This window comes from Melospiza georgiana, chromosome 20 (genome assembly GCF_028018845.1).
Source record: "Melospiza georgiana isolate bMelGeo1 chromosome 20, bMelGeo1.pri, whole genome shotgun sequence".
NCBI classification, from domain to species: domain Eukaryota; kingdom Metazoa; phylum Chordata; class Aves; order Passeriformes; family Passerellidae; genus Melospiza; species Melospiza georgiana.
The window spans coordinates 10,456,763-10,484,667 of record NC_080449.1 but is presented as its reverse complement, the minus strand read 5'-3'; the positions used below and the strand labels follow the sequence as shown (position 1 = coordinate 10,484,667).

The 27,905-nt window shown below is 44.9% G+C and overlaps 1 protein-coding gene across 3 annotated transcripts; it reads right to left on the bottom strand.

The window, feature by feature from the left end:
* Positions 1 to 393: 393 nt before the first annotated feature.
* Positions 394 to 27,681, bottom strand: SEC16A (SEC16 homolog A, endoplasmic reticulum export factor). Of its 3 annotated transcripts, none has more exons than XM_058038073.1 (31): positions 27,652 to 27,681; positions 20,442 to 24,172; positions 19,670 to 19,812; positions 17,275 to 17,360; positions 16,468 to 16,597; positions 14,600 to 14,798; positions 13,045 to 13,210; positions 12,501 to 12,643; positions 12,011 to 12,072; positions 11,654 to 11,792; positions 11,161 to 11,403; positions 10,843 to 10,940; positions 10,283 to 10,364; positions 10,025 to 10,142; positions 9,692 to 9,803; positions 9,372 to 9,477; positions 8,782 to 8,922; positions 8,573 to 8,686; positions 7,774 to 7,975; positions 7,323 to 7,562; positions 6,579 to 6,667; positions 6,031 to 6,189; positions 5,721 to 5,798; positions 5,444 to 5,500; positions 5,162 to 5,273; positions 4,729 to 4,866; positions 4,552 to 4,652; positions 4,096 to 4,170; positions 3,437 to 3,496; positions 2,473 to 2,547; positions 394 to 2,066 (listed from the first exon to the last, which is right to left on the bottom strand). In XM_058038073.1, exons 2-31 carry the CDS (start codon positions 24,096 to 24,098, stop codon positions 1,998 to 2,000), a joined length of 7,194 nt encoding a protein of 2,397 aa, XP_057894056.1. In that variant the 5' UTR covers positions 24,099 to 24,172; positions 27,652 to 27,681; the 3' UTR covers positions 394 to 1,997. The 3 variants fall into 3 exon arrangements, with proteins under 3 accessions (XP_057894056.1, XP_057894057.1, XP_057894058.1); XM_058038074.1 differs by having other exon boundaries at positions 13,045 to 13,156; XM_058038075.1 differs by lacking the exon at positions 3,437 to 3,496.
* Positions 27,682 to 27,905: the final 224 nt, after the last annotated feature.

Below are 27,905 nucleotides of genomic sequence, written 5' to 3'. Positions count from 1 at the left end.
AAGAAATTTCAAAGCTGCCTAAAGCTTCAGTTTTGAACGTTTCAGTACAAACACTGATCACCGGGGGTGGTAAGGGACATTGAGGATCACTCAGTTTGCAGCCTCTGCCATGGATACAGACACCTTCCACAGGCTCCGAGTCCTGTTCAGCCTGACCCTCCTGGACACTTCCAGGGATGGGACAGCCACAGCTTCCCTCAGCAACTGTGCCAGAGCCTCTTCACCTTCATGGGGAAGGATTTCTTCCTAATATTGCACCTAAACCTGCTCTGATTAAGCTGTTTCAAACACCAAAAACTTCACTTTGCTCACACAGATCATTCCCAGAAAAACAGGAAAGGTTCCTTCACCCACCTCATTAAAGCAATAACCACAAGAAGAAAGTGAAATGTGAAAGTGCTCCAGAGCGCAAAATATTTTATTCAAGAATTTACAGTGTCAAATCTTACACTTAGGAAAGACAGCTGCTCCCAGCTCAGGGGGAGCCTCCTTGAATGAAGTTGTTTGGCAGTCTCTACTGAAAGGAGAAAATAATCAGCAGCCTGGCTGGACTAGAGGAAAGCCAAGTGTCTGATCAGGTTTCAATTATAGAAAAGTAAACCACACTGACTGCTGCTGTCCATGGTGGGAATTGAGAATGGACCAGCACACAAAGGTTTCTAATCCCCCCAAATAGTGTTTTACTTGGGCTGCATACAAACTTTTTGGGACATAGATAAGGCTAGCACAATCTTAGAAAAGTGGTGGTATTCAGGAAAAGAAAAAAAAAAAAAAAAAAACAGAAAAAAAAAAAAAAAAAACCAAACCAAAAAACAACTGGGGACAAATACTGGCAATTTCACATTTGTATTACTTCTACTCCGGGCAGAAATTCAAGTAAAATCAAATAGTTTGGTGGCAAGTTCTAAATAAAATATGGCCTAATGATTTAATAAATATTTAAAGTTTATTTCTCTCTTTGCAGATAATTCAGATTCTTCAGTGAATATAAATGCTGCATACCATGGTTTTCAAGATTTCCTATATTAAACCTTAAGATTTTGAAGTCCATCTGTAGAGGTCTAATCCATCTACTTTTAGTATGAAATTTAGCAGTTAGCTATTTAAGACCTTGGTTATTTTAGTAAGGGAGATTCAAGAACGGATTATTACACTGATTCTGGCACTCCCAAAAGGAAAAAATAAACAACTTTCAAGCTGTTACCCCCCAGCTGCAGAGTGCCAGCAGTTTGAGAGAAAGCAAAGTAACCGTATTGCACTTAAACAAACACTCACTCGTCAAGAGAACAGCGTTGGCTATGATACAGAGCTCCTTCCCACTATACACTTGGCTTTACAGGTAGTCTAAACCACAAACTACATACAGACTAGGAAAGATCCAAATCAAATCAGGATTAGATTACAGTCACAGTTTTCATTCAATAGAAGTCGATTTATTTGGATGAGCTGTGGCCACCTCCCTCCTCCCAAAAGCCAAAGCAGCAGGAGGCAGCTCCTGGGTGAGCCTCTCCCAGGGGAACACCTCTGCTTCCACACTCTGGCTGATTGTGCATGGTCCTCTTAAGGCCACAGTGTTATCTTACAATGTGGACATGTTTGTTTTTTACCCCTGCTGGGAGGGAAGCATCCTTCAGAAATTAAGGAATCCCTGAAACTATGTCTCGGAAGGTCACGCTAGTAAGGTTTAAAATAAATTTAAGGAATAAATTGCCTATGCAATTTACAAACAGGTTTTGTAACAGACAGCAACTATTTCCTCTCTTGTGCCTATTCTTTATCACAGCAAAGCTATTTCTAGCCAGGTTTTGAAAAGGAAAAGTTACATATATTTCATGTTTGGTAATGGTTTGCGTAGATGAGGTGCAAGCATGAAAAAGATCACCCATCATCATATTTCTGTCCTGTCAACTGCAGCTGATAGCATGTGCCATAAGGCTGAAGAGTTCTGTGCATACTCAGAACATGAGTAAGGACTCCAAATACAAAGCCATTGTATTCTACTTCAATGTTGGATACTTCCTCTGTCCAATTCTTCCCAGTCTTGAACTTCCAGTGGCTGCAGGAGACTGAAAAAAGAACAGGGATAAACAAAGTGCTCTGTAAAAGGGTCATGCTGGAGACAAAAATTCAAGAAATCTGGAATAAAGTTTGGAATGGGAACTTGTTAAATTGAACTGGTGCCAGACTGATCTTTGTGCACATTTAACACTCTGTGTGCAACAACCCAGATTAAGCTGATAAAGCACAAAATCATGTTTTGTTCAAAGCATAGAATCAGACTGGTCTGGGTCAGAAGGGCCTTTAAAGCCCATCACATTCCACACCCTGCCATGGGCAGGGACAACTTCTGCTGCTCCAGACCCTGCCCAGCCTGGCCTTGGACCCTTCCAGGGATCCAGGGGCAGCCACAGCTGCTCTGGGAAATGTTGGATAAGAAGGATAAGGAAAAGGAAAGATGGGGCCTTCACTCACTTGTGCAAATTGAGAGGGGTTGTAGAACGGTACCGCCCCTGCTGAAGGTGCCCCCGAGGGTGGAACAGCAGCAGGCTGGGAAAAGAAAACACTGAAATTAGACAAGGGCTGAGAGGAACTCCAGTGCCTCTCAAATGTGGTCTGCTAAGTTATACAGAGCAAATATTCACAGGAATAATGCCAACAACATGGAGAGCACAGCCTATTGAACAACTCCAGAGTGCTGGTACAGTTTGCATCCAGATCTACAACAGGGCTGGCTTAATGTAGGAATTGGCCAAACAGTGGCACATGCATCAACTGCAAATAGCTCTGCAGGTCCAAAGCATGCAAAACCAACACAAGACACCAGTGCAACTCCACTCAATTAGTACCTTCTGCCTTTGTTAGTACACACCTCGGGACTTGCCCCAAAATAAACACTCAATGTCAGGTTGTGCTTTATTAAGAAATACCAGAAAGGTTTGTGTCACCCCTTTGTGGTGACCCCACAGCTCTGGAACTTCCAGCAGAGATGAAGCATTCCTTTAATTCCTACAGGGACTTTTACAAGTGTTTTTTTACCAATTTGAGACCGGCAGCAGCAGAATGACCAAGTTTTGCTTGTATTGAGACTTTTTAGGAGGTTGGTTTGGTTTTGTTGGAGGATGTTTTTGTTTTTTTGTTTAAAATCAACTGATTTCTTTAGTATCCCAGAAATAAGATGATGAAATTATGTGAATATCTTAGGAACATAAATAAAAAGCATGCCTGGATTACATGCACTCCCATAAATACACAAAACTGAAGACCCTGTTTGAGTGTGAAAAGGAACACTACATCATGATCTACTTTTAATGACAACTCTGTGAAATGAGGGGGAAATGACTAAAAGTAGCATTAGTATTTGAGCAAATGCAAAATAAAGAGGGGAGAGGGGAAAGTAAATAAGTTAACATAAATGAGAATGGCCAGCCACATGTACCTGATTAAAATGCTGGCTTACTTCACGTGATAATGAACTCATTGAACTAGAGCGCGAAAGCTACAAAACAGCAAGAACACACAAATACAAAAAAACACAAATAAAAAAGTCGTCATGCATGTCACTGCCCCAAGCTTTCAGTTGTTTTATTTCATTGTCAAAGTCTCACTGCCAAAGGTTAAACCAACTTCAAGTTAAAAAAACAAAAAAACAAACGTAAAGCCAGAAGTTAGTTTAAATCAAAAGGACTTCTTAAAGCACAAAATTATGTAGGTATAGAAAACATTTAGTAGGAACAAAGGTCATGTTACTCTGCCTGGCACACAGCACTTGCTCTCCTTGTCTTGCATTTAATATTAGTGACATTATATGCATGCATGGAGGCAAGAAGAGACCCTTCAACTGCTACTGACATTTTACTCTGAAAAAGGCTTTTAAAAGTACTTCTATAGGAAAAGGAGATCACAGAATGTAGGGCATGGAGGCTGAACTTCTCAAATGGGCTTAGAGGTCTTTTCTGTACAATTCTGGAGGCAGTCATATCACATCTTGCCTACTTATCACCAACTGAATCAGTTACTGGTTGTTTTAAATGGCCCATTGTAAGACCATTACAATTAACTGTAAAAAGTCATTAATTAAATTGCATCAAGCCTTACCTCGCCTGACTGGGAGCCATCAGGGTTAGGAACAGGAAGTCCAGATCCAGGAGGAAGGGCTGCAGGGTTTAAGTACTGAAGGAAAACAAAGCACTTCTGTTTATCATCATTACTGTGAGGCTATTCCACATTTCCCTTAGAGATCCCACAGGGGCAGAACAATGTTACAGCACATCAGGGATTTGTAACCTGCAATGTAGGTACTCATGTTCTTCCCATGTCCTCAGTCCCTTTGCTGCACCCATGGAAGCTGCAGCCCTGACAAATTAGGAAATGCAACCTCCCACCTCCATTTTCACTTGTATTTCTCTTCTGCTCTTTAAGTAAAATGTTAAACCACAAACCCCACAAACATCATACTTTATGGACTGTGGCTGTCAAACTGCTGCTCAGAATCCTGAGGGGTTTGAATCAGAAAATTTGGGTTCTGCCCATAAGACATTCCTTGGAACCCACCTCTGGTTCCACAGCTGCAGCAGGGTCTGTGTTGGTTTGGTTTGCAGCTGCTGTGTGCTCTGCTGCTCCACTCCCCTCCATGGGCTGGGATTCCCCTGGAACTACAGAGAAAATGGGATTTAGCCAAACACACCCCACAAACAGCCATAAAACCTCCCCACAACTGTATGCACACACCTGAGTTTGGAACAAACACGTTGGCAGGAATGGGCATGGGTGCCAGGGGGGCAAACAGGTCTGATGGTGCAGGAACAGCTCCACTTGCCTTGGTTCCTCCTGGATTCAGGACATCCACATAACGGGCTCTGCTTCCAGCTAAAAACAGAAAAACAGAAAAGAACCCTTGTGTTTATCATGCCTGTGTCTACTTTGAACAGCTGGCTGGTTAAAGCATCCTTTAGGATGAGGAAATAACACCCCAGGGATACAAACAGTAACACCCAAGCCATGGTACTGTGACAGCAGAGCAGGGGCTGGGCACGAGCAAAGCCAGCAAGAGCCACAGCTCCAGTGAGCTGCCAATGTTCCCAAACAAGGCAGGGAAAGTCAGAACTTCTGCCTTCATGTTTTATGCAGGAGAAAGTCCTCAAATATCAGTGCTGGCCGTTACCTGCTCTCCTGGAGAACACGTTGACAGAGGCACCAGGTGGGCCTCCAGGCCCAGGGGGAGCAGCCTGAGCAGCTTTAGGAAATCCTGTTGGAGGGGGTGGAGGAGGTTTACTCTGCAAGGAGACAAAAAAAATCCAATCACATCATTGTCTGATGTAGCACATTTTAATCCAAATTCAGTAAAATGCAGCTCTTAAGAGACAGTCATAGACTAAAAAAATTGTGTGCCAAGTACAGATTTTTCTTTTCCACTTGGAGAAATAATGAGAATTCAGATTTTTACCTCCTCTTCTGGTTCATCCAGATTAACCCAACGTTGTTTCTGCTCATCCCAAACAATCTAAAAGAAAATCACAGTCAAAAACAAAGAGCTCAGAGAAAGCTGCTAAAAAAGTCTAAAATAACCATAACTTTTTTTTTAAACTGGTCTTAGAATAAGAATCATCTTCAAAGTTTTACAATCATCTGTTACTCATCAAAACAATGTTCATCTGTCATCCAGGAGAACATTAGGAACAAATTCAAGTATATAAAGGTTTTTGTGATTCTTAGGGGCTTACTGATTTATTCTTGTCATCTGGCAGGTGAGCCTCATTCTTTCCTTTTCCCATCAGCCAGCGAAACCAGGTTCCACCAGTCTAAAAACAAATCAAATCTCAGTTAATTCTTGTCTCACTTTACAGGCAACTTAAAAGAAACTTTCATGCAACAACACATTTTCTGTCAGGGACTGCAACTCTGAGCCCAGAGTTGCAACTATTAAGTTTAAGATACAGTTTAGTCAGGATTTCTTAACTACAGTGAACCAGCAGTTACCACATTTACTGACAAGTCTCCCCCAGCTGTAGGGACCTTTCTAAGAAAGTTTACCTTTCTGGGTGCTGCCTCCTTTTTTGTTTCTTTTTTAGTATCTTTCCCTGCAGGAGCAGAGGGAGGAGGAGAGGGTTGCTTGGCTGCAGAGCTGGATCTCTCTCGTCCCACAGAATGAGCAGAGGACTCTGAGGTTGTGCGGGACCTTCTCCCATAGCCCTGGGTGACAAAAACACAGGAAAGCAAAAGTTGTCACTGCTGCAGTGATGGATCACATCCCACCCTGTTAAAAACAACCCTTCTCTGAAAAATCCATAAACAGAACAGATCTAAAAGTTCATACAAAATAAACCTTAAGATGGATCTTGGTCCTGCTGCCTGGTTAGATATAAAGCCAGGACATCAATGCATAATAAACAAGCAGATAAATATCTGACACAGCATTAATTTTTTATCGAGATTTTCCACACAAAGACATTTAATCTGGTTCTTTGGGGACTTCTAAAAACCAAGCTTCAAGTCTTGCTGAAGAGCAATACAGAACCCCCAAATCCTCATGTTTGCATTGTGCTGCAATGCAGCTGAAGAAATGTGTGAAATAACAATACCATGTTGGCCATCCTGCCATAGAAATCATCCTCTCTCTGCTCAGGGAAGGAGTTTTGTGAAGGAGACTCTGGGGCAATTCTCTGCATTCCTTAAAAAAAAAATTAGATTATGTTAGCAGGGACACACCAACAAAAAATCCAACAATAAACACCAAAGCCCCTAAGCCCCACAACAGTTTTAAGGCAAGAGTTTTCTTCTAGGGAGAACCTGGTCTTTTAAAGAATGACAGCTGCAATTGCTGTGATTTTTTTTCTTCTCCTGTCTGGGTTTGTGTTTGCTCTAAACACAGGCCAGAGCAGGCTGATCCAACTCAACCATCAGGATGGAGGAGTTAAAGGTTCCTCACATCTCAAACTCTAACCAAACTTAAGTTTCCTTCTCTCCACATGTGTTAGGCTCTGCTGTCACAGAGTTAAAACTTATCAGGGTCCTAGAAACTCATGTCCAGAGGCAGAAATCCCTGACATCCCTTGGAACCAGAACTGCCAATCTCACTGCATTCAGGGATTACCTATCAAGGTCTAAATCATGACCTGCTGAGCCTGACCTCTCTTAAAGCAAGCCAAAAAAGCAAGATGAAGACTACAACTTTCTACAGATGTTTCTGTGCCATTACATGGTGTTTTTAAATTTCATTACCCAAAACATCACTATTTTTTTAAATACTGAGATATTTTGAATTATTCCCTGAAACACTTCATTCCCTTTCTAAGGAAGGAAAGCTGTTTATTAAGATCCCAGACCTGTTTCCAAGTTTGTCTGCTCTTCTGGCTGTGGTTCTATTTCTTGTGGTGGCCCTCCTGGGGGTAGTGCTGTCCCTAAATATAGTGGGGATGGTTCAGTTCCATATGAATTTGAAAATCCTTGAGGTGCAAAGCCAGGTCCTGGGCCAAGAGGCTGAGGAGCCACTGGGTAGAAGGGGACACTTCCCTGGTCACCAGGAGGAATCATGGCAGCTGAGCCATCAAGGACAGCCTGAGGTACTGCAGCATGAAAAAAAAAAAAAAAACAAAAAAAAAAAAACAAAAACAGAGTTAAAATGAAGCAGAAATTCCAGTGTGAACCTTTTACCCTAGGAATGATACAATGCAGAAGTGAAATCTCCCTGTTCCAACCAGCCCCTTAAGTGGTTTCTTGTATCAGAAACCCAAACCCTTTGTGTTCTCTCTGTCATAAAGGACATGAAACACCAACCTGAAGGCATCAGCTGCACGCTCTGCATCTGTTGAGCCATATTGGGTAACAAGGATGCCAGCAAGGGATTTTCAGCACCTGGCCCCACGTCACGGCCTCCTCCCCCCTCACACTGACTGGCACGGTCCAGCTCAGAGCTGGGAGTGCTGCACTCATAGGGAGGGGGGGTGGATCTGTCTGTGTTATAGGCTATTGCACCCTCCTGCAGGGAAAAACAAGATATTATTAACTCATCTCTACCAGACATTCTTCATAACCAAGGGAACACAGAGCAAAGGAAATCTTAGGTGTGAAAAGGTTTTTTAGCGTTCAGTCAAAGAAAAACGGGTTGTCAGCCATTTATAAGCCAAGATCAACCAATAATTTGAAGGGTTTATTTGTTTTTAAATTGAGACACAGTTAATTAGCTCAGGGTTCCAATTTCTAACACATCTCTTTAAATAAACAACCATTATTTCCACTGTTATAATCTAGCAACACCAATCCATGCACGAGATATTTTTATGGCAAGCAGATCCCCTGACTACTGCAACCTAATGAGTCCTGCAGTTCTCCTTGCATTATGGTATTAAAAAAAGCCTGTCTCTCATAATTTTAATTATTCTGTATTGAATCTCAGGGCACTGAAGTGTGGTAAATTCACTTGGTTTACACCATAACATTTGCCATTTAGGATATGAATATATAAGGTCACTTCCCGTGTTTCTGTGATTGGCAGTGTAAACAAAACCATTTTAAAAACTGGATTTACACTAATCCTTTCCAGGGAATAATTCATGCTGAAAAGCACACACCATACCTTGATCTGTCCATCCACATGTCGAAGTGTCACTAACCAGGGGGGTTCAATAAAAGATTCCTGTTCTGGTTTTTCTTTGATCTGAGGGTCAAACAGGCGCAGCTGGGAGGACATCTGTGGAAAGGAACCATTGCAAAGTGTGAGTTCATCAGCCACAGCTTCCCAGCTACAACATCCAGCCACAAACACTTCATTCTTCCTCATGTTACCTGGATTAGCTGGCCAATCAGCACAGGGGAATAGTAATGTGGATCTTTGAGGACAGTTCTGGAAATGACTTCACAGTAGTGGAAAGCCTGGGCAGCAAGGCCCATCTCAGCCAGCCGACAGGCATAGATGAACTTGAAAACCTGGGGAGGCAAAGGACAAATAAAATCAGTGATCACAACACTCTGGGTGGCAACAAATAAAAGGCAGTCTGACATTTCAGCTGAAAGCTCAGATATTTCATTATCACATCCAAAATTAAGGGAAAAAGCATTCAATTAATCTCCTCCACCTAATGCATCCAGCAGAAGTTGTCTATTTACCTACAGCTAGTGCCAGCAAATTCTGCTGGATTTTTCTTCTGGAATACAGAATTACAATTTATAAAGTTAAAATTCAGAAGTTCAGGATGTAGAGATGAAAAAATGAAAATGAAATGACTACAGGAAAACAGCTATATGGCATTACTATCCATGAACATTTCATGTTATAACAGAGAAAATATTTGCCCCACTGACTACAGCACTTGAGAGATCAAAAGCATGACATCTGCCAAAACAGAAACCAAACTAAAACAGGAACAGCTCCTCACCTGGAAATTGGGCAAGCAGCCAGGCTGACTTCCCAGTGACTGTGCATACTCATAGGCTTCTGTTCTTTGAATGGCTTCATTGGTGGCAAACTTCAAAAATGGCAAACTGTTTCAAACAGGAGAAGAAAAATATTGTTTGAGCTGAGAAACACAGAACTGTCACCGTCAGACACAAAATATCAAACACATCCTACAAGACAGGACACTTATTGGTTATCTCAAAACCAGCTAGTGAGGATAAGGGGAACAGTGCAATTCAGTCTTTCAAACTTTCATTTTTGCATTGAGAAAGTTGGGTTTAAAAAAAAAGAAAGTCAAACCTGTGATTTGATCCAATTAGGACAAGCTTTGTTGTCTTCCTTGTGTAAACTCCAAACCCAACTTGGGCCATAAGGTAACAAAAATGAGCAGCATCCAGCAGGCCTTTAGAAGCTGTAGAGAAACAAAGGACAGAGCTCAGGATATTCCAGTGGCACATTCAGTGTCCTGTTTTGTTTGGCTCTGCATTCAAATGCCTTCACAATAGAGACAAGCCCATACAGAACTACTCCACTTTATATTTTATGAAGAAATTGCCTGTTTTCAAAAAAAAAATAAGCTGAGCAATCAAAGCTTTTCCCTCAGTCACCACCCTTCATTTCCCCAAGTGTTACCAAGAGTGTCTCCCATGGTTGCAATGGTCCTGGATTCCAAGTCCACGTTATTGGTCAAGTTGGATAACACCATTGCTAGATGAGGCCTCCAGTCTCCCCATTTCTCATCTCCACAGCACTAAAATGAGAAGAATTACTAGGTCAAATCAGTGACTGGAGCTCTGCATGGTTAAAAGGATCAGAACAACTTCTCTGACATTCTGGGAAGGATTTCTGTCGGGAACTCCGCTCCTCCCTGCAGCTCCCAGTGAATCTTACCGTGGATGCAGCTGGCATCCTCCCAGACATGAGCTGGTAAACAGTCTGCAGAGGGTCATTAATTGGGAGACTGTTGGCAAACCTACAGAGACATTGCAGAGAAAAACAAAACACAGACGTGGGGTAAGCAGTTAAAATGTACTTCAGCTCTCAGTGGCAATTAATCTAACCTAGCTCAAGAGAAGGAAGTGCTGTATTAAAATACTACACTGAAGAGGAAATTACCCAGTGGGTGATGTTCAAAAGTAAAATATTACCAGTAAAATATTAAGACAATTGACAGTTAAGTTTTTGCAGTTTTTTTCCAAGCAAGGTCACAGATGACATTGTTCAAATACTCCTTAAATGGATCGATCAGGTGGCAGAGAACAACTTCTCAGGTCTAAATTTATACCCAGAAGACCCCAGAATAAAAAGTAATAATTAACAAAAAAATACACAGGTAAAATTAAAGCATAAATCTTGCACAAACTACTACGGATAACCCATGATTTTGACATTCTCCACCTCATTAGCAGAACAGGCAGCCAAATTCCACTAATCAAAAAGCAACCCAGTACCTGGTCATCACTCTTGCATGTGTCCTGCTGTCCATTTTGCTGGCAAGGAGCAAAGCATGACCCCACAAGCCATGCTTCATGGCAGACTCCAAAGCATCCTAACAAACACACAAATTAGTTTCCTGGGAATAGCTTCACATATTACACACAAAAACCAGTTTTACAGTAGTGATTTGTGATCAAATAAAAAAATGTTTAGATAAAAGCTAACACACTGTAATTTTGTTTTAGATTATGAGCTGTAGGGTATAAATTTCTGTATCAGAGTCACAATATATTGCATGCACTACAAAAATAAGTAGCAGCACAGGCACTCACTTTCTTACGTCCATAAAGCAGCAGCTCCCTGAATCTCTCAGTCTCCTTCTCAAAACTGTCAACCATGGTTACAAGATTATCGGTGAGAAATGAGAGCTGGGCTTCACCAGATTCCTCTTCCACTTGTTCCAAAGCCTCATTATTGAAATCGATCAAATTTGCCTCATTAGGGGACTTCCCAGGAAGCCACACTGTTTTGTGATCTCGGAGCAGAAGTTCAGCCAGGTCTGTTCCCACAACAGTCTGTGTGTGTGGAGAGGAAACAAAAATTGAAAATTTTCTTATTTCAACACTGCCTGCATTTTATTTGGCATTTCAACAGCAATATGTGAATATCAGCACCTCTGAGGGTGAATGCCCAGTTTACACATTCCTTCAGTCTGTGCCATATTCCAAGATCAGTGACTAGAACACAAATTCCAGATCTTTGCACAAAAACTATTTGTGTACAAAACACTCAAGGATAAATAAAAACTCCAGCAGTGAGACATACCCCATTCTGCCTGCACAACAGTACAATGAAGTCCCAAAGAAGACTTGCAGATTCTTTGTCAATTAAATTTTCATTCTTAAAGCACTGTGCAGCTTTACTTTGTGCAAAATTAATAACATCCACTTTATGGGTCTCATCCCTGAGAAAAAAAAAAAAAGAAAGAAGTTTTTAATGAGACAAATGTAAACATTCAGGTCATTATCTGTAATTACTCTGAGGAATAAATTTAAAGCTCATGTATTATTTAAGCAGGTGAAAAGCCACAAATATTTTAAGTCAGTTTAAATCCTGTAATTTGCAATGAAGAAGTAATTTCTGAAAGTATGAAAATTATTTCTGAAAACTGTAGGAACGTACTTAGCAAGAGGACCAGGAAAGGCTCTCATCTCTTCTTGCTCTGGAGAATGTTGTAACATTGTCTGAAACACAAATATAATCCATAAGAAAGTCTTGTAACTCTAAATTTTGCTTTTTACTGATAAAACCCCCAGAGCTGAACATGACCCATCATGTAATCAAGCCTCTTAAGCAAAATTTTAAGGGTGATTTTGTCACAACCTGCATAAGGATGATAAATTATGAAAGCTACTTTACATGCAATTACTCTGTACATCTTCCTGAACAAAATTATAAGGAGCTGGATGATCTCATCATGACTAAGTCATCTCTCAGAGGAAAGGAACTTTTAAATTTACTGTTTTACTTATGATTACAGCCCAAACAGAAAAAGATACATGCACTGACATAAAAAAGAGAAATCAGGAAGTTATAGATTCAAGTTCCCCATTTCCCTTCCAAAAGAAAGACCTTTATTCCATTACTTCCCATTTTTCCTTCTAAATTTTACCTCCATGCTGTGGATTTCAACCAGAGCTGGCTGACCCTCAGAAGGCAGGTTTGGCAGTGCTTTTATGAGGAAGCCCCCAGGCCCAAACCTGGCACAGATATGAGGCACTGAAAATTTCTCAGGTGTTGAGGGCCTTAAAGGTGCTGAAATGGGGAGAAAAGATAAAATAAGAACAGACAACCTGCTGTGCAGCTAAGCAAACTTGCTGATGCATTTACCCAACTCAATAATGCTGTGGTTTTAGTGAAAAACACCCTGTTACTGAATTTGGCTGAACTTGGTAAGAAACAATCAGTTCCTTTATAATCCCAAAGTCCCAAACCTGAAGATCTGCAATAACTAAACTCCAGAACTTTAAAATCCAGTCATTTTTTTCAATGCAGGGGTTTTGATAGTATCCGACACATTCCTGCCATCTCTGTACAAACACATAACACATCTTCAAAGAGCTAAACTGACATCACCACCTTGGCAAAGCTTTTCCAGAGAAAACGTTTTGTATCTACAGCACAACGTTTTCCCTCATTGCCCAGCGTGTCCATACCTTGTTCCACAGCTGACCAGGCTGTTTCAGCAGGGTAGCCATAGTCTGGGAAGGGCTGCTGTCCATCAAAGCTGGGCTCGTAGCCTCCGTAGGGATAATCTGCGTGCACTGCCTGCGCAGGGGGGTCGTAGGCAGTGAGATCGTGATTGCTCCTGTACAGCTGGCTCTAGGCAGGGCACAGCAGCCAGGTTAGCTGGGGTTACACTCAGCAAGCAGCACTGCATTCACAGCCTTGCAGAAAGCCCCCCCTGTGAGACCCTTCTGTGGTAATTAATCATTTTGTCTTCTCCCCCAGTGTTTTTGCCATCGTTTGATCTGTTCACATCCAAGCATATTCAGTTTTCTCACAACAGAATTTTTTCTATGTGCTTGTGCGAAAAGTTAAGATTATAGCACCAGTTCTGTTACCAACAACTGTGGGTCAGAATGAATGTTCACCTCTGCTGTAACAGACAGAAAATCCCAACTGAAAAAGTCCAACAAATGTCAAATGACAGCAGGTGCCTAAAGATTAATGCCTAAATGATTTCCAATACTGCTTCAAACATTACTGAATTGGACTTTGGACTGGAAAAGTACCTAAACTTCCAAGAAACACAATGAAGCAACTATAGGTAAAATGACCCATTACATGAGCAAAAATTGTACCCCAAAAATTAGCCAAATATTCTCTGAGCTTTTCACGTATCTGTATTTGTGGTGTAAGTGGATGAGTAATCAGTTAGCTTTGGTTTTTGCTTTTAAAGTCACAATAACATCATACAAATACAGAGTTAGTCCTTTAACTAAGTTCAGTAACACAGCCAAGCTTGTGATGAGAAAAATGACATGATTCAAAGCCAGGCACACTACAGCCAAGCACAGGGAAGGCAATGTTCTCACAAACAGCAAATGGATTCAAGTAGAGGAAATTTTCCATTTCTGTGTGTATAGCAAGTTGCACAGCTGAGTGCTGATTTTGCTTAAAGTTCTCCTTACAAGAGCATTAAGTTCAAAAGTATATCATAAACAGCCTTAGCTTATGAAAGCTTAAAAAAAAAAAAAATTTCATTCCCCGTGCTAAGCCCTGTGTTCACTGGCAGCAGCAGGCAACCAAGGAGACTCCACATGGAATCTGGGGGTGCTGATTAGATGAGGGTTTATTGGGGGTGCTCATCATCCGCATATCCACGTACAGAAACAACCAATGGCCCTCAACCTTTGTGAAAACCACCAAATCCTGAAAATCATCAACAATGCCCCAATCGATCTCCCAGCACCATCAAGTATCTCAATATTATGAAATTTTGGATTTTTGAAACTCTATTAGGTGTTTGCTCGGTTTCTGAGGGAGAAGGGGGAGAGAGGGAGAGCCTATGGAGAGAAGGGTCAAGAGAGGTTTGGTCTCCCCAGCACAGCTTAACAAGAGACTCAAACTGGATGTGGAATGAGACTCGGGCCAGTGGGATTACAGATCCACCACCCTTCCCTGCAGCATCACAGGCTTGGAATAAACCCTGCCTTTTGGAGGGCCAGCAGAGCAGGAGGGCAGGCTGTGCGTGCAGCTGGGGCTCACCTGCTGGGAGCGGGAGCTGAAGCTGCTGTGGTGGCTGTGCACGCTGCGGGAGCTGCGCAGGCTGTGGCCCGAGTGCTCGCTGTGCACGCTGCGCCGCTCAAACTCGTCCCCATAGGGATCCCGCGCCGGCTCCGCCTCGTCGTCAAAGCTCCCGGTGAAACGGGGGTCGTACCTCCAGTTATCCTCGTATCGCTCGTTCCTGAGGGGCACACACACAGGAGTGAGCTCAGGGGGGCACACACACAGCAGGAGTGAGCTCAGGGGGGCACACACACACAGGAGTGAGCTCAGGGGGGCACACACACACAGGAGTGAGCTCAGGGGGCACACACACACAGGAGTGAGCTCAGGGGGCACACACACACACACAGGAGTGAGCTCAGGGGGCACACACACACAGGAGTGAGCTCAGGGGGGCACACACAGAGCAGGAGTGAGCTCAGGGGGGCACACACACAGGAGTGAGCTCAGGGGGGCACACACACAGCAGGAGTGAGCTCAGGGGCACACAAACACACACAGGAGTGAGCTCAGGCACCCACGGGGCTCAGGGAGGAGAGCTGGGCTGTCACAGGCATCTTTCATGAAAATCCTTTCCTTAGGATTTTTCCTCCTGAGAAGCTGAGAGGCCTCAGGAACAAAATGTAAACAATGATTATCTGCTGCTGTGGAATGCAACAGGTGCATCTGTGATTGGCCCATGTTGGTTGTTTCTAATTAATGGCCAATTACAGTCAGCTGGCTTGGACAGAGAGCCCGAGCCACAAACCTTTATCATTCTTTGCTATTCTATTCTTAGCCAGCCTTCTGATGAAATCCTTTCTTCCATTTTTGTAGTATAGTTTTAATCTAGTATATATCATAAAATAATAAATCAAGCCTTCTGAAACATGGAGTCAGATCCTCATCCTTGGACCCCTGTAAACACGGTCACACTGGACCTTGGTGCAGTTTGTTTGGGGGACCCCTGGGGAGACCCCTAAGCTGTGTGCTCACTGGCAGCAGCAGGCAGGCAAGGAGATCCACACAGATTCTGGGGGTGCTGATTAGGTGAAGGTTTATTGGGGCTCCCACCTCCAGTGGGACCATCCTCATCATCCTCATATCCACATACAGAAACAACCAATGGCCCTCAACCTTCGTGAAAACCACCAAATCCTGAAAATCATCACAACGCCCTAATTGATCTCCCAGCACCATCCAATATCTCAACATGATGCAATTTCAGATCTCTATTAGGTGTTTGCTTAGTTTCTGAGGGAGAAGGGGGAGAGAGGGAGAGCCTAGGGAGAGAAGGACCAAGAGAGGTTTGGGATTCCCGGCACAGCTTAACAGAGATTCAAAGTGGGCGCAGAGTAAGACTTGGGCCAATGGGATTACAGATCCACGATCCTCCCCTGCAGTATCACAGGCTTGGAATAAATCCTACATTTCCGAGGGGTGAGACAGAGAATACCATTTAATTAAAATGTAACACCACAGGACCTCACTCCAGAAGGGCTCTTAAATCTGCCTACACCGAGGCTGTTGTTACAGTAAACAGACATTCCTTCACGGAGTTCCTCCAGATTTTTCAAGATCAAGACCAACACTATACTCAGAGTGTGTTCTAAAAACCCACAGAATGTTAAACTGGTTTAAAAACAAATGCTGCTACCTTCAATCCCTCTCTCAGAGTGATGTGACAGCTCATCTGGTTTCCCTCAATGACCTATGTTAAAGCTACAGAAAGAACTAGCAACACACACACACACTAGCAACTACACTGCGAAATAAGTGTAACACTGCATTGTAACAGCCTGCTCCAGAGAATCTGCTGCCCCAGCTCTGGAAAGAGCACTGGGAGAACGTGGATTGACTGGACAAACCTGCTGCCATAAGGATATGCTTCTCTCTTCTGGTAAGGGTTGTGCTCAGCATCATACCAGTACCTCTGGTCATAACTCCTCGGGTCTCTGTACCTGGGGTCGTATGGGTATCGCTCCCAGCGACTTGGATCTTTGGAAAACAAAAAGAAATGGTTCAGATATTGGTAGATTTCAACTATAATCTTTTTCTGCTCCTTTCTCTTTAATTACAAGTTGGTTTGGTCCTGAAGCACAGAGCAAACCCAAAGAAATGTACTTAAAGCTACATAAATATGTCCACTCCTTTTTACTTTAAAAAATCAATTTTACACCTTTCAGAGAAACATGGCCATTAGAGTTAGTTACTCCTGAGGGGTCAGTGTTTGCCATCAGATCTTTTCTAACATCTTTAAATCTCAATCCTACTATTTGTTACGAGATTCACAGAATCTCTGTGATCAATCTGCAGAGTGCCAAGCAAAACATGTCAGGATGTGGACAGATGTTGCTCAAACCCCTCCCAGGCACAACACAAACAATTACCTCCAGACTCCCAGTGCCAGCATGTCTCAGGGAGCACTTAGATAATGATGGACAAAACCAAAATCCAGTCATGAGTCAACTTTACACCCACCTAAAATTCACTTTACAGGTTTGCCTTCAGGTCACACACCAAGGACACACCCCAGTGAAAGGCAGCCTTGCAACATGTGGAGTAAAACTGTTCTGTACTCTTACAATGGAGGGTTTGCACAAAGGAAAGGAAAACTGAAGGGTCAAGTGAGGAAAATCTGTGGAAAAAAATCAGAGTTTTTTTGGACACCTTACCTCCATAATCATAGGAGTTTGGGTAATAGCCTGAATAATAATCACTCCATCCACCTTTTCCATAATAATCTTCTGTATACCCTTGCCTGCAAGAAAGCAAACAAGTATGAAAAAAGTTGTTATTCCTCCTTAATCTCTTCTAAATTCAGCATGAGGTAGGAAAACCTCTGTGCCCCAATTGATTAGACAGAGTTGCATAGTTAAAATAATGCATTTCCAAGAAACCAAGGAGTCACAAAATTAAGACTTTACAGCCCAATATACCACTAAGTTGTTGTGTGCCATTGAAAGCTGACAGCCCTTAGCATGCAATAATTTAGTGGCTTTATAAACTGCTTTGGTGATAAGTTTATTTACTTACAGACAATTATTCACAAAAACTACTGCTATAATTAGCATCCTTTGAACTGTCTCAACAGAGAAGTCAACAATTTAACAATTCATTAAGAAATAATAGCTGCCCCAAATTTAACAGTGTTTTATTATACAGCTCATAATGAAGAAAATACTCATTTACAGAGCTGATTGTCCAAACTAGCAGAAAAACCTGGCTAAAACCAGCACGGCAAAGTAAGAGTCAGTGCATAGAAAAAGATGATTTCTTCTGATGAAAAGAAGAAAGATGTGGCCATTATTTGGAATATCATGAGCCTTTATTATACAACATTTTCAGATCATCCTAGAATTTCTGAAAAAAGCCAGAGGATGGATGTTAGATGAAAAATGCAGTGTCTACATGTATGTGCACACACATAAATGTGTATATATGTATACATCCATGTATGTCTGTACCTACACAGGTGCACAAATCTCACAAACACACCTGGGCACACACACACACAGCAGGTGAAGGTATTTAATGCCAGTTTGGAGTGATGGAAACTTCCACCTTTCCCTACAACTGGTCCTACAACTCAGAGAGCAAACTCCAAAGTGGCCCAGCGAGTGCAGGAGTGTGGGAAGCCTGCTAGCACAGCCCTCACCCTGCAGAGGAGCTCTGATCTTATCACACCAGCCTTGGCCACCCAACCAGTCTCCCCAGTCTCCCCAGTGAGATCTTACTCCTTTCTCCAAGCAGAGTTTCCAAAGCTGCTGTGCCGTCACTGCACATTCAGGGCAGTTTCACACACACACAGCTCTGCTGCCCTGCAGCTGCACACCACAGCCCCTGTCTGTCTGCACTGGCACTCACAGCAGCCCTGACACAGCCACTTCTAGCAGGCTTTGATCTGCCCACTGCCACGTAGAGAAACTTCAACCCCTTCTAAAAATAGCACCTCAGGAAGTGCTACTAGAGGTTATCATCTCATTTCAAGAGCTCACAGCACACTTAAATTCACTTAAGAAAATGGTAAAAGTTATCATATGGAGCTACAGCCATTGTTTTGCTCTCCTCAAGATCAAAATACATCTATAATCTTCTGGAGATGGTAAATAAAATGTGGTATTTGTAATTTGACCACTGCTCCATGAGTGAACTATCAACAACAGACAAACATTACAAAGGGTTTAATCATTTCCAGACAGGAGTTTCTCTGTTAGAAACTGCAAAGCAGGTAACAACAATAACATTTTGTCATTAATTTGAAGTTCATACAAATAACTTACACAATTATCATCAGAAAGCAGCATCCTCTTCAAGGTAATTTGCTGCTTCTTGCTTGAGTTAGAGATTTAATCCTGCTTTTATTTAATATTTTCAAGTAGCATCTGAACACACTGTTCCCCTCTCTCAAATGTCTTTATTTTGTATTAATCAGACAGATCAAAGCTTCTAAGTTTTCCTAATCAAAATCTGCACTGAAATGAGTGGGTGGGACATGCCCACACAACACCTCTGCCACCCAGACCACATTCTGGGAGCTTTGTGAGGAAAGCTTATCCACAGCTGAGGGAATAGTACACAAATGGACCTGACACAGCACCAGGATGCTGGCACCTGACTCACCACTCCCTTGTGAGCACCTGAACCACTGTGTATCCATGGTGCTTGCAAGGCAAATCTCACCCAATGTGCAAAACTGCCATTCATTAACAGACCAAGGGGCCCCTGCTTAAGTGCAAGGCAGAAAATAAATGAGTATTGATTAATAACCCCATGACCTGCACTGCCCTTTCACAGCAAACATCAGCACTGAGGCTATCACAGTGACTTCCTGCCTGGCAGAAACACCAACAACCCCCAAAGAACTGAATGAAAGGAACAACAAGCAAGAGGAAAGGCTGGGGAATTGCATCCTTCCCAGACATGGCATTTGACACCGTCCACCCCTGAGGCAGCACACAAAGAGGTTTTGAATTCCTCCCTGTGGTTTATGCTGTAAAACTTCAACAGGCAGCACCACCCTCCCTGCTTTGGGGTACCCAGGTCTTGTCTCAGCCGAGGATCACCCACCTGGAGGCAGGTCTGTCAGAGCAGTGGCTGGCCCTGGAGCTGGGCCGCTCGGGCTCGGGGTAGCGGTAACTGCTGGGCTCCATGTAGGCAGCGCTGCCCTCGTAGTGCCGGTACCGGGGGTCGTACTGCCCATAGCTGTCCTCCTGCAAGAGCACAGGCAAGGGAAAGGCTGAGCACCCCCAAAATTAACAGTTGAAATCAAAAAGCATCACCATTCACACCACTGCAGTGAGCCACAGCTGTCCTGCAAGAGCACAGGCAAGGGAAGAGGCTTCACATCTCCAAAATGAACAGTTCAAACCAAAAAACATCACCATTCACATCACTGCAGTGACGCCTGAAGAGATGGAGGTTAATAAACTACAGCTTAACTTTTATTACTTTTTGTGGCAGGAGTTCTAGTCAAGTTAGTAATATCCTAAACTTAAGGAAAAAAACCCATTATGTCTGGGCTAAAGGCATTTCAACCTTTCTACTAAACCATCAATAATTCAGGAACCAAGTTTGAGCACCTGGACTGCCAACTTTTTCCAAACAAATTGCTATGAGCTGACATCTGTGCCAACTGGAATTGGTATCAGCAACCACTTAAGTTTCCATAATCTTTGCAGTGTCAGTTTTGTTACTGCTGTCTGGATTTTCTCTACACTTAAACACTTAACGTGAATGCTCTGCTCCATGTTGATTGTGACATGACTGCTTAAATTCATAACTCAAAAATGAAAATGAATAATACATATTAAGGGGGAAAAAGGGGAAAATAGAAACTTACCATGTAATAAAGGTGAGCTGCTGTCCTGGGGTCTGCAGGAGGGTAAGGTGGTGGATATGGAGCCTGGTAAGCATCATAAGGATGTCTGTAGTAGTAGTAAGGGTTCTGGGGTGGACCAAAAGCCTCCTGAGGGGTCTGAGGAGGGGGTGGACGCTGCAGGTCTTGCTGCCCGTTGGGTGGCACTGCCTGAGCAGTGCTGGCAGGAGGGGCAGTGGCAGCTGGAGCACCTGGAGGCTGTTCTGACACCGGCTGCTTCCCAGGACTCGTCTGGTCGTACCTTGGCTGGGCTGAACCTCCCTCTTGGGGTCCCCCAGGCTGGGGACGGTTACCCAGCACCTGGCTGTCCCCCTGCTGCATGGCCTTGGCCCCTGTGGAGATCTGGGAGTCTGCAGCAACTGAGGACTGCCCAGATGTTGGTGGCTGCATTTGAGCTGCCTGCATCTGCGGCTGTGCAGCTCGGTCTGCTGCAGCCTGGTGCTGCACATCTTTTGTCACCTGTTGGTAGAAATGTTGTTTGTCAGGCACCTCGGGACGCACCTGAGCAGCACCAGCTGCCTGTTGGGCTGGAGCACCAGAGGGTGACTGATTGTGCACCTGGACAGAATTACTTGTGCTGCTTTTCTCCAACGTCCGTGGCACTGTGAAGTCCAGCACTCCAGCAGCTTCTTTGCTACTTGATTGATTTGCAGAATTATTAGCCTGGGCTATGGAATTAACAGGGGGGACCAGGCCACTTGCACTTCCACTGGGAAGATTTGTCCCAGGAGAAACAGATGAGTTAGACCCTGGCTTGCCAGCAAATTCAGGAACAAGGCCTTCCACATTAACATTCTTTTGCCCTTCTGGACTCAAATTAAGAGGAGTTTTCATAAGCAAGTTTGCAGGCTGATTAGAAGCAGCATCAGAGGAATTAACAGGACTTTGCAATAAATTATGTTTTAACAGATTAGCATTTGGAAGTGCATTAACTAGGAGAGATCCAACTTGCATCACAGGTAGTGGCATGTTTTCCCCACCAGCATGTGAACTTTGGGGACCCATCGCAGGCTTGTCCCCGGCTCCAGAGTCCTTCATTGGCTGATTGTTTTCATTGCTGCTTAGCTGATTAGATAGAGAAATAGAAAAATTAATTGGCTGAGCCAAGTTATAGCTTTGATTAGGCTGAGCAATCAGGATAGGCTGATTTTGCAAAGACTCTGTAGGTGGAGAAGACAATAAACTTGCATAACCAGAACTTGCCTGAGACTGAAGTGCTTCCTCCTCTCCCATTTTGGGAGGATTCTCAAGATTTTCAAAAGCTATATTTCCATCCTGGGAGTGCTGCACAGCAATAGTCCCTGGTTTACATGGCTGCTGATTAGACAGGCCTTCTTCTGGTGGCTGAATGACTTCCACAGTCTGTTTGGCAGGTACATACACTGCAGGAGCAGCAGGAGCTAGGAGAACATTTCCCCCAAAATTTGGTAACTCGTTGTGAGCCCATAAAGTTGTTGCTGGGCTATCACACTTCTTAACTGCTCCCTGAGCTCTGGTGGAGGAGCGTCTCTCAGATACTGATTGTATATTTTCCACAACAGGTCCAGAGTGCAGCGTGTTTCCAGCCTCCCCAGTGCCTGGGTGTACCTGAGGCATGTAAATTGTTTCCAGATTATCTGGTGGCTGTTCAAGATTGCCAGGAGATGCAGCAGGCACTGCTGTGTTCTTCTTGATATTCTTTTGGTTTGAGTGGTTCTCTCTTAGTTCAACCACCATCTTTGCTTGGTCAATCTCTGCAGGTTTTATACCAACTCCATGGGACCTCACAGGTTCAAAAGAACTATTTGCACTTGTCTGAAACACTCCTGTAGGCTTAGGAGGACTTGGAGTGGGAGGCTGGGATAGATTGCCGTGGTAGTTCTTGCTGAGGTTTAGCTCACCTGAATCTCCTCCCAGAGGAGAGGAGTCAATCTGTTTGAAGAAGCTGGCAGAGGATTCCTCATCAGGCTTCCCGATTTCCTGCTGGATAAATGTACCGCCGTGCTCCGGGGGCCGCGCAGAGCTGGAGCTGCTCCTGTGGCTGATGCTGCTGTAGTTGGAAGAGACGCTGTCTGGCCGGCCAGGGTGAGGTAAGGAGTCAGGAGCCTCCAGGTTTGGTCCTCCTTCAGCATGGCTCACAGCATTCTTGGGAAGCACCTGACCCGGGAAGGATCCGTACCTGTACGGATCGGGACCAGCAGCAGGGGAGGAAGCGTTGATGTTCTGGGGTTCACTTGGCAGCACCTCCTGATTCTGAATGCACTCCAGGTTCTCCACATTCTCATACTGGGACCCAGCAGCCGGGTCACCTATCTGTGCCTTGTCATCACCAGCAAACAGAGAGTGCTTAGCAGCCTGTGCCTCCTGATGGCTGACAAGTTTAGGGAAGTACTGGGCATCCATTCCTTTCTGTACCATGTCACCAGCTGAACCCAGCTGAGCCTGAGAGAGAATATTGGTTGCCACCTGCTGAGGATGCACAGACTGGTGATACAGGGAGGCTGAATTTTGCTGACAGGCATCAAACTCTGTTTTCTCCATTACGTATTTTTTCTCAGATGAAAGTATTTCTTCATTTTCTGCCTCATCCCCTTTGAAGAACATGGAGAGAGTTCCTGGATCTCTATCTGTGGGAATAGATCTATTTGACGTTTCTGACATAGCTGGAGACTGGTTTTTGGGGTTGTTTTCCTGAGCTGTGGGAAGGACAAAACCCGAGTCTTGCAAAGGTGGCTGTGGGTAAAACTGTTCCTGGTAAGGTTGGTTTGACCAAGGGTTAGTCATGTCTGTGTTCTGCCTAAACACATTTCCAGGCTGGATGCTGTTCATGTGATGGCTGCTGTTTGCAGGGCCATTTTTGCCATTCCTCTCACAGCCAGCGGGTAAAGGCGCTTGCACGATGTTTTGTGGAACTCCTTGGTGCCCGGGGCCCTGTGGGACGTTTGTGTGTGGAGGAGGGTGAGAAGCGCTGACGGAAGGCTGAGAAACGTTGTGAACGTCAGTCTGAGGAGACGGCTCAGGATAGGGCACAAAATTGCGAACTGGAGACTGCAGATTCCCTGGGACAGGCCTCCACTGGGGCCCAGGCTGCTGGGGAGGTGGTGGGAAGAGCGCTGCCGTGGTGGGTGCTGAAGCTGCATCATTTGCATCTCTGCCAACATCCTGCCTAGCCCCAGGTTTGCCCGCTGCAGACGCCACCCCAGGATGCACACTGAAAGAATTTTCCACTGCTGCTCCTGGGTTATAATGCAAGGGCGCCGCAGGCCCACGGAGTCCAACATCAGCGTTGGGATGCCCTTCTGCAGCGCTATTTATAACATACCCCGGGGACGGAGAGGGAACTGGAGCACTGGGAAAGCTACTGGTGCCTACCCCTGCCTGAGGCACAGGAGCCGGCAGGGAGCTGTGCGGTCCATGCGGTGGGAACGCGGCCGGAGCGCTGCCCTTGGGCGGGTGATCCAGGGGGGAGCCCTGCGGCGTTTGCCGGCCGAAGGCGAACGGGTCTGTCACGGGCGGCACCGGCGCGGCCGCGGCGTTGGCCCGCCTGCCCAGGGGGCTGTTCCTCCAGTACATGTTGCGAGCCACGCCGGCCGGAGGAGGAGGAGCCGCCCCCGGGGGCACAGGCTGCGGTGGCTGCTGCATGGTGGCCTCCTGGCACGGTCACACGGTGACAAACCACCTGCGGAGGCAGCGCAGAGATCTCCTCTTCTGGCCTGCTGGGACAACACAGGTACAAGTCAGTTCCCTTCCTCACAATATGTGCAGTACTTAAGCAGGTTTTATTTTAGAAATAAAATCACTCAAAGAATTTGAAGTGGAAAATATCTCCCTTTTCTTCAGAGTGCATAAGGAACTGACGGACTCCATTGTACTTCTAAATCCAGTCCAGCATTAATGAAGTGTAAGGCTGTGTGCTATCAATGCACATTATTTAACAATTCTATTAAATAGATCCAAGTAAGACTAATGAAACAGTTCAGACCCATACTGGTGTCAAACCCTCCAGTGGTATCCCACTGCTACATTTCCCAATAATCTGCACAGACAGGACAGCAACCAGGCTGGAAGAGAGCCTGCAGCACCATGCCCTGCTCAATTTACTTATGAAGAGTTGAGAAGTCATTATCTAACTCTAATTCTGTTAGAGATGATCTTCAGCCCTGCTGCACTGGCACTCCATGTGACTGGACCTTTACACAGGTAAGATGAGAAGCATCCCTAGAAGGAATTCATCAGATATTATCACCCTTAAACTTTTGGTTTAACCAGGAAAAACATGGTGTGGCACAGTATTGTTATTTATTGTGAGAAAGGCAATTGCATCTTCATCACAAATATTCTCTCTTCTAGATGAATGCTGCATAGCAAAAGTGCATTTAAGGACAGAAAACCAATCAAGTACCCCCTCCTATCAATGAACATTCTCACTGTAACACCAGTGGGCTCTGGCACAGTATCAGGGTTCCAGCTGCACCTCAGGGTGGAAAGGGCACGCTCAGAAGTAATCCAACCCCAGCTCCAAACAATACAGGCAGGAATCTGGCACACAGGAGTTCAGTAAATTCATCAGGGTGCCTTTTTCAATTTTATCACCTCTCAACAACCTGGGGAGGATGCAGGCTGACAAACCAGAGGAATTCATCAATTTCCAGTGGAGCTCAGGGAAGCCTTAGCAGCATATGATGATCTTGTTTTCTCATAGTACACAACAAAGATTGTTTACAATCTGCAGAGTGAAGTACCCACAGCAATTGCTCCACAGCAGTTGCATTTCTGCTTATAAAAGAAAAAAGCTGTGCAATTCTTATTTGGAGCTCTCCTAAGATTCAGCATCTTGTTACTAAGAGTAATAAAACTGGAAGCCAGAAAAGTCAGATGTTTGTAATCAGGACAAAACTCTAACAGTTACAGAGAAGTTCAAATGCAAAACACTTCTGGTTTCTTGTTATCAAAAATACTATATGAATTCCATAGAGATTTATACCTAAAAAATTCCAATAAAAAGCACACTCAAGTGCCACAGCACACAGCCTTTACTGGACAGCAGTGCAACTTCTAAAGAAAAATCTCTCCAACATCCTGTGTATAATCCAGGTCCCTTTTCCAGAGTTAACAGAACCTCTCAATTTCTCCCCCATATCCACATACTCCACAGCCATACCTAGAGTTAAGACTCCATAAATTTGTGTTTTATTAAGGTGGGAAGGACAACACCAAACAGATTTCCACAGAGGCATTAGAGCTCCATCAGTTTCAGGCATTACTTGCATGTGCCTCCACCATTCTTTCCAAAGCACAGCTGCTGAATTCCATCAAGGAATGCTTACAAAGAGGTTTCAGGACTTGCAGTGTCTTATTTAAAAAAAAAAAAAAAATAATACTTTACCATATTTTTGTAACAGCCAGCACCAGTAATTAGCTAAAAAAGATATTAAGTGTAAAGTCCTACTTTAAGTCAGAACTTGCCATTCCTCTGACAGGATCTTTGATGGTGCATGACAGAGGTTCAATATGAGGGATCAGCTTCCACAGAAGCAAAGTTAATATTAACAGACTGCACACAGTAGTAAAAGCAAGCAAGATCTGAGGAACTGGGTCCAAATAAAATGAACGTGTCCATGTCAGGTAATTTAAACAGAAGATAACTCAGTGCTACTGACCCTCCCTTGTGCCTTATCCAGCACTAACAGAAATGCTGATTTTAAGGAATTTAGAAATAACTACACAAGTTAAGAGCAATCCACCTCTGCTTTGTATAGTTTGGAAATTCTCATATTTCAGCTGGTTTATTAATAGATAAAGCAGAGCAGCCTGCTAAACATGAGTCACCAGAGTAACAATTGCAGAAGGTGTTTCCAGGTGTACCAAAAAAACATTGCCAAAGAGGAAAAAAATATTGAAACCCTCTAGACAAGGCCATAAAATTAAATTCATCTGATGAGCTCTACAGCTTCATCTATAAAGAAATAATTCCTTTGGGGGCAATTAATTTAAACCTATCTAAATAAATTACTCTTAAACAGAATAACTATGCCCATAAAGCAGGTTACAGAGGGCTAATATTAACTTTCATCCTCATGCATGAATAAAACAATAAATAACATATTCACATACAGATTCCTAGTAAAAACAAAGCGACCAAAAAGGCAAAAACAGAAACTGCAATCTCAAATACAGGAACAGCTGGAAAAATGAGATTTGCAGCTTTAAAATCAGCTAGTGCTTTTTCAGTTTTATCTCATGTAGACAGCTGCACATCTGCACACATGTGGGTGACAGATTGAACACATTCTGCATCATTCACTCTCCTGACAGATTCCTACCGGGCTTTTCCTCAACAGCAACCAGAGCTACAAACGTTATCCTGTTAAAATGGAGCAACAGCAGAACTTTAAACAGGCACAGGGTAAGTTTAAAGAGATCCAGGGAAAAAATCCTTCCCGGTGAGGGTGGGGATGCCCAGAGCAGCTGCGGCTGCCCTGGATCCCTGCAAGTGTCCCTGGACAGGGCTTGGAGCACCCTGGGCCAGTGGAAGGTGTCCCTGCCATGGCAGGGGGTGGAAGTTGATGATTTTTAAGGTCCCTTCCAACCCAAACCAGCCCATCACTCCATCAAAACAGCTCTTTGGGAACCGCAAGCCCAGCAGCAGCAGCACGAAGCGTTCCCGTTTATTCCGACAGGAGCCTGGCTGCCGGTTCTCCAGCTCCGGGAGCCGCACTCCTGAGTCAGCACCAGTTGCACCGACCTGGGGCACCGGAGAGCCGCAAACACAGCCCTGCCCCGGGCCCGGCGCTGTCGGAGGGGACACACGATAGCCAGCATCGGTCTGAACCTTCTCCCCTCCGCACCCCACGGAAAAACCCTCGGAGCCCCGCGGAGCGTCCCCGTCCCACCGCCCCACTGGAAACCGCCCGGAGCTCCCCAAACCCTGCGGGGAAACACCGGGCAGCGCGGCCCGGACTGCGGCAGCGCCTTCGCCCCTCCTTGCGGCACCACAGCCCGCCCCAGCCGGGCCGCGGGCCGAGCCCGGGGCTGCGGGACCCGCCGGCTCCCGGCGCTGCGACAGCCCCGAGGCCCTCGCTGAGGCACGGCGGGGTGGGCACCGGGCACACCGGGGCCCGCGCCTCCAGCCCGGCGCTGCTCGCGCGGCCCACCCGGGACCCGCGGCCCTCCCTCCGGGCGCGCCCCGCGGTACCTGGCAGCCCACGCCGGCCGCGGCCCCTCAGCAGCGGGCGCGGGCGCCGCCGCCCCGCACGGCCCCAGCGCCGGCCGCCGCCATCTTGGCACATCCGGCTCGGGCTTCCGCCGCCGCCGCCGTCGACGTGTCACGGAGCGGCGCGCGATGACGTCACGGCGGCGCGCGCAGCCGGCGGCGTTGCGGTCCGGCGGCGGGAGGGGCCGCGGGTTCGAATCCCGGCTGGGGCGGTTGCGGGATGGGAGATCACAGGT

Excerpts from the sequence above, each read along its gene's own strand:
- SEC16A (XM_058038073.1), bottom strand. The coding sequence starts at position 24,098 with ATGCAGCAGCCACCGCAGCCTGTGCCCCCGGGGGCGGCTCCTCCTCCT. Across the intron at positions 16,598-17,274 it reads AAACTCCTATGATTATGGAG|ATCCAAGTCGCTGGGAGCGA; the intron begins GTAAGGTGTCCA and ends TGTTTTCCAAAG. Across the intron at positions 5,501-5,720 it reads CAGATGACAAGAATAAATCA|ATTGTTTGGGATGAGCAGAA; the intron begins GTAAGCCCCTAA and ends ATTTTCTTTTAG.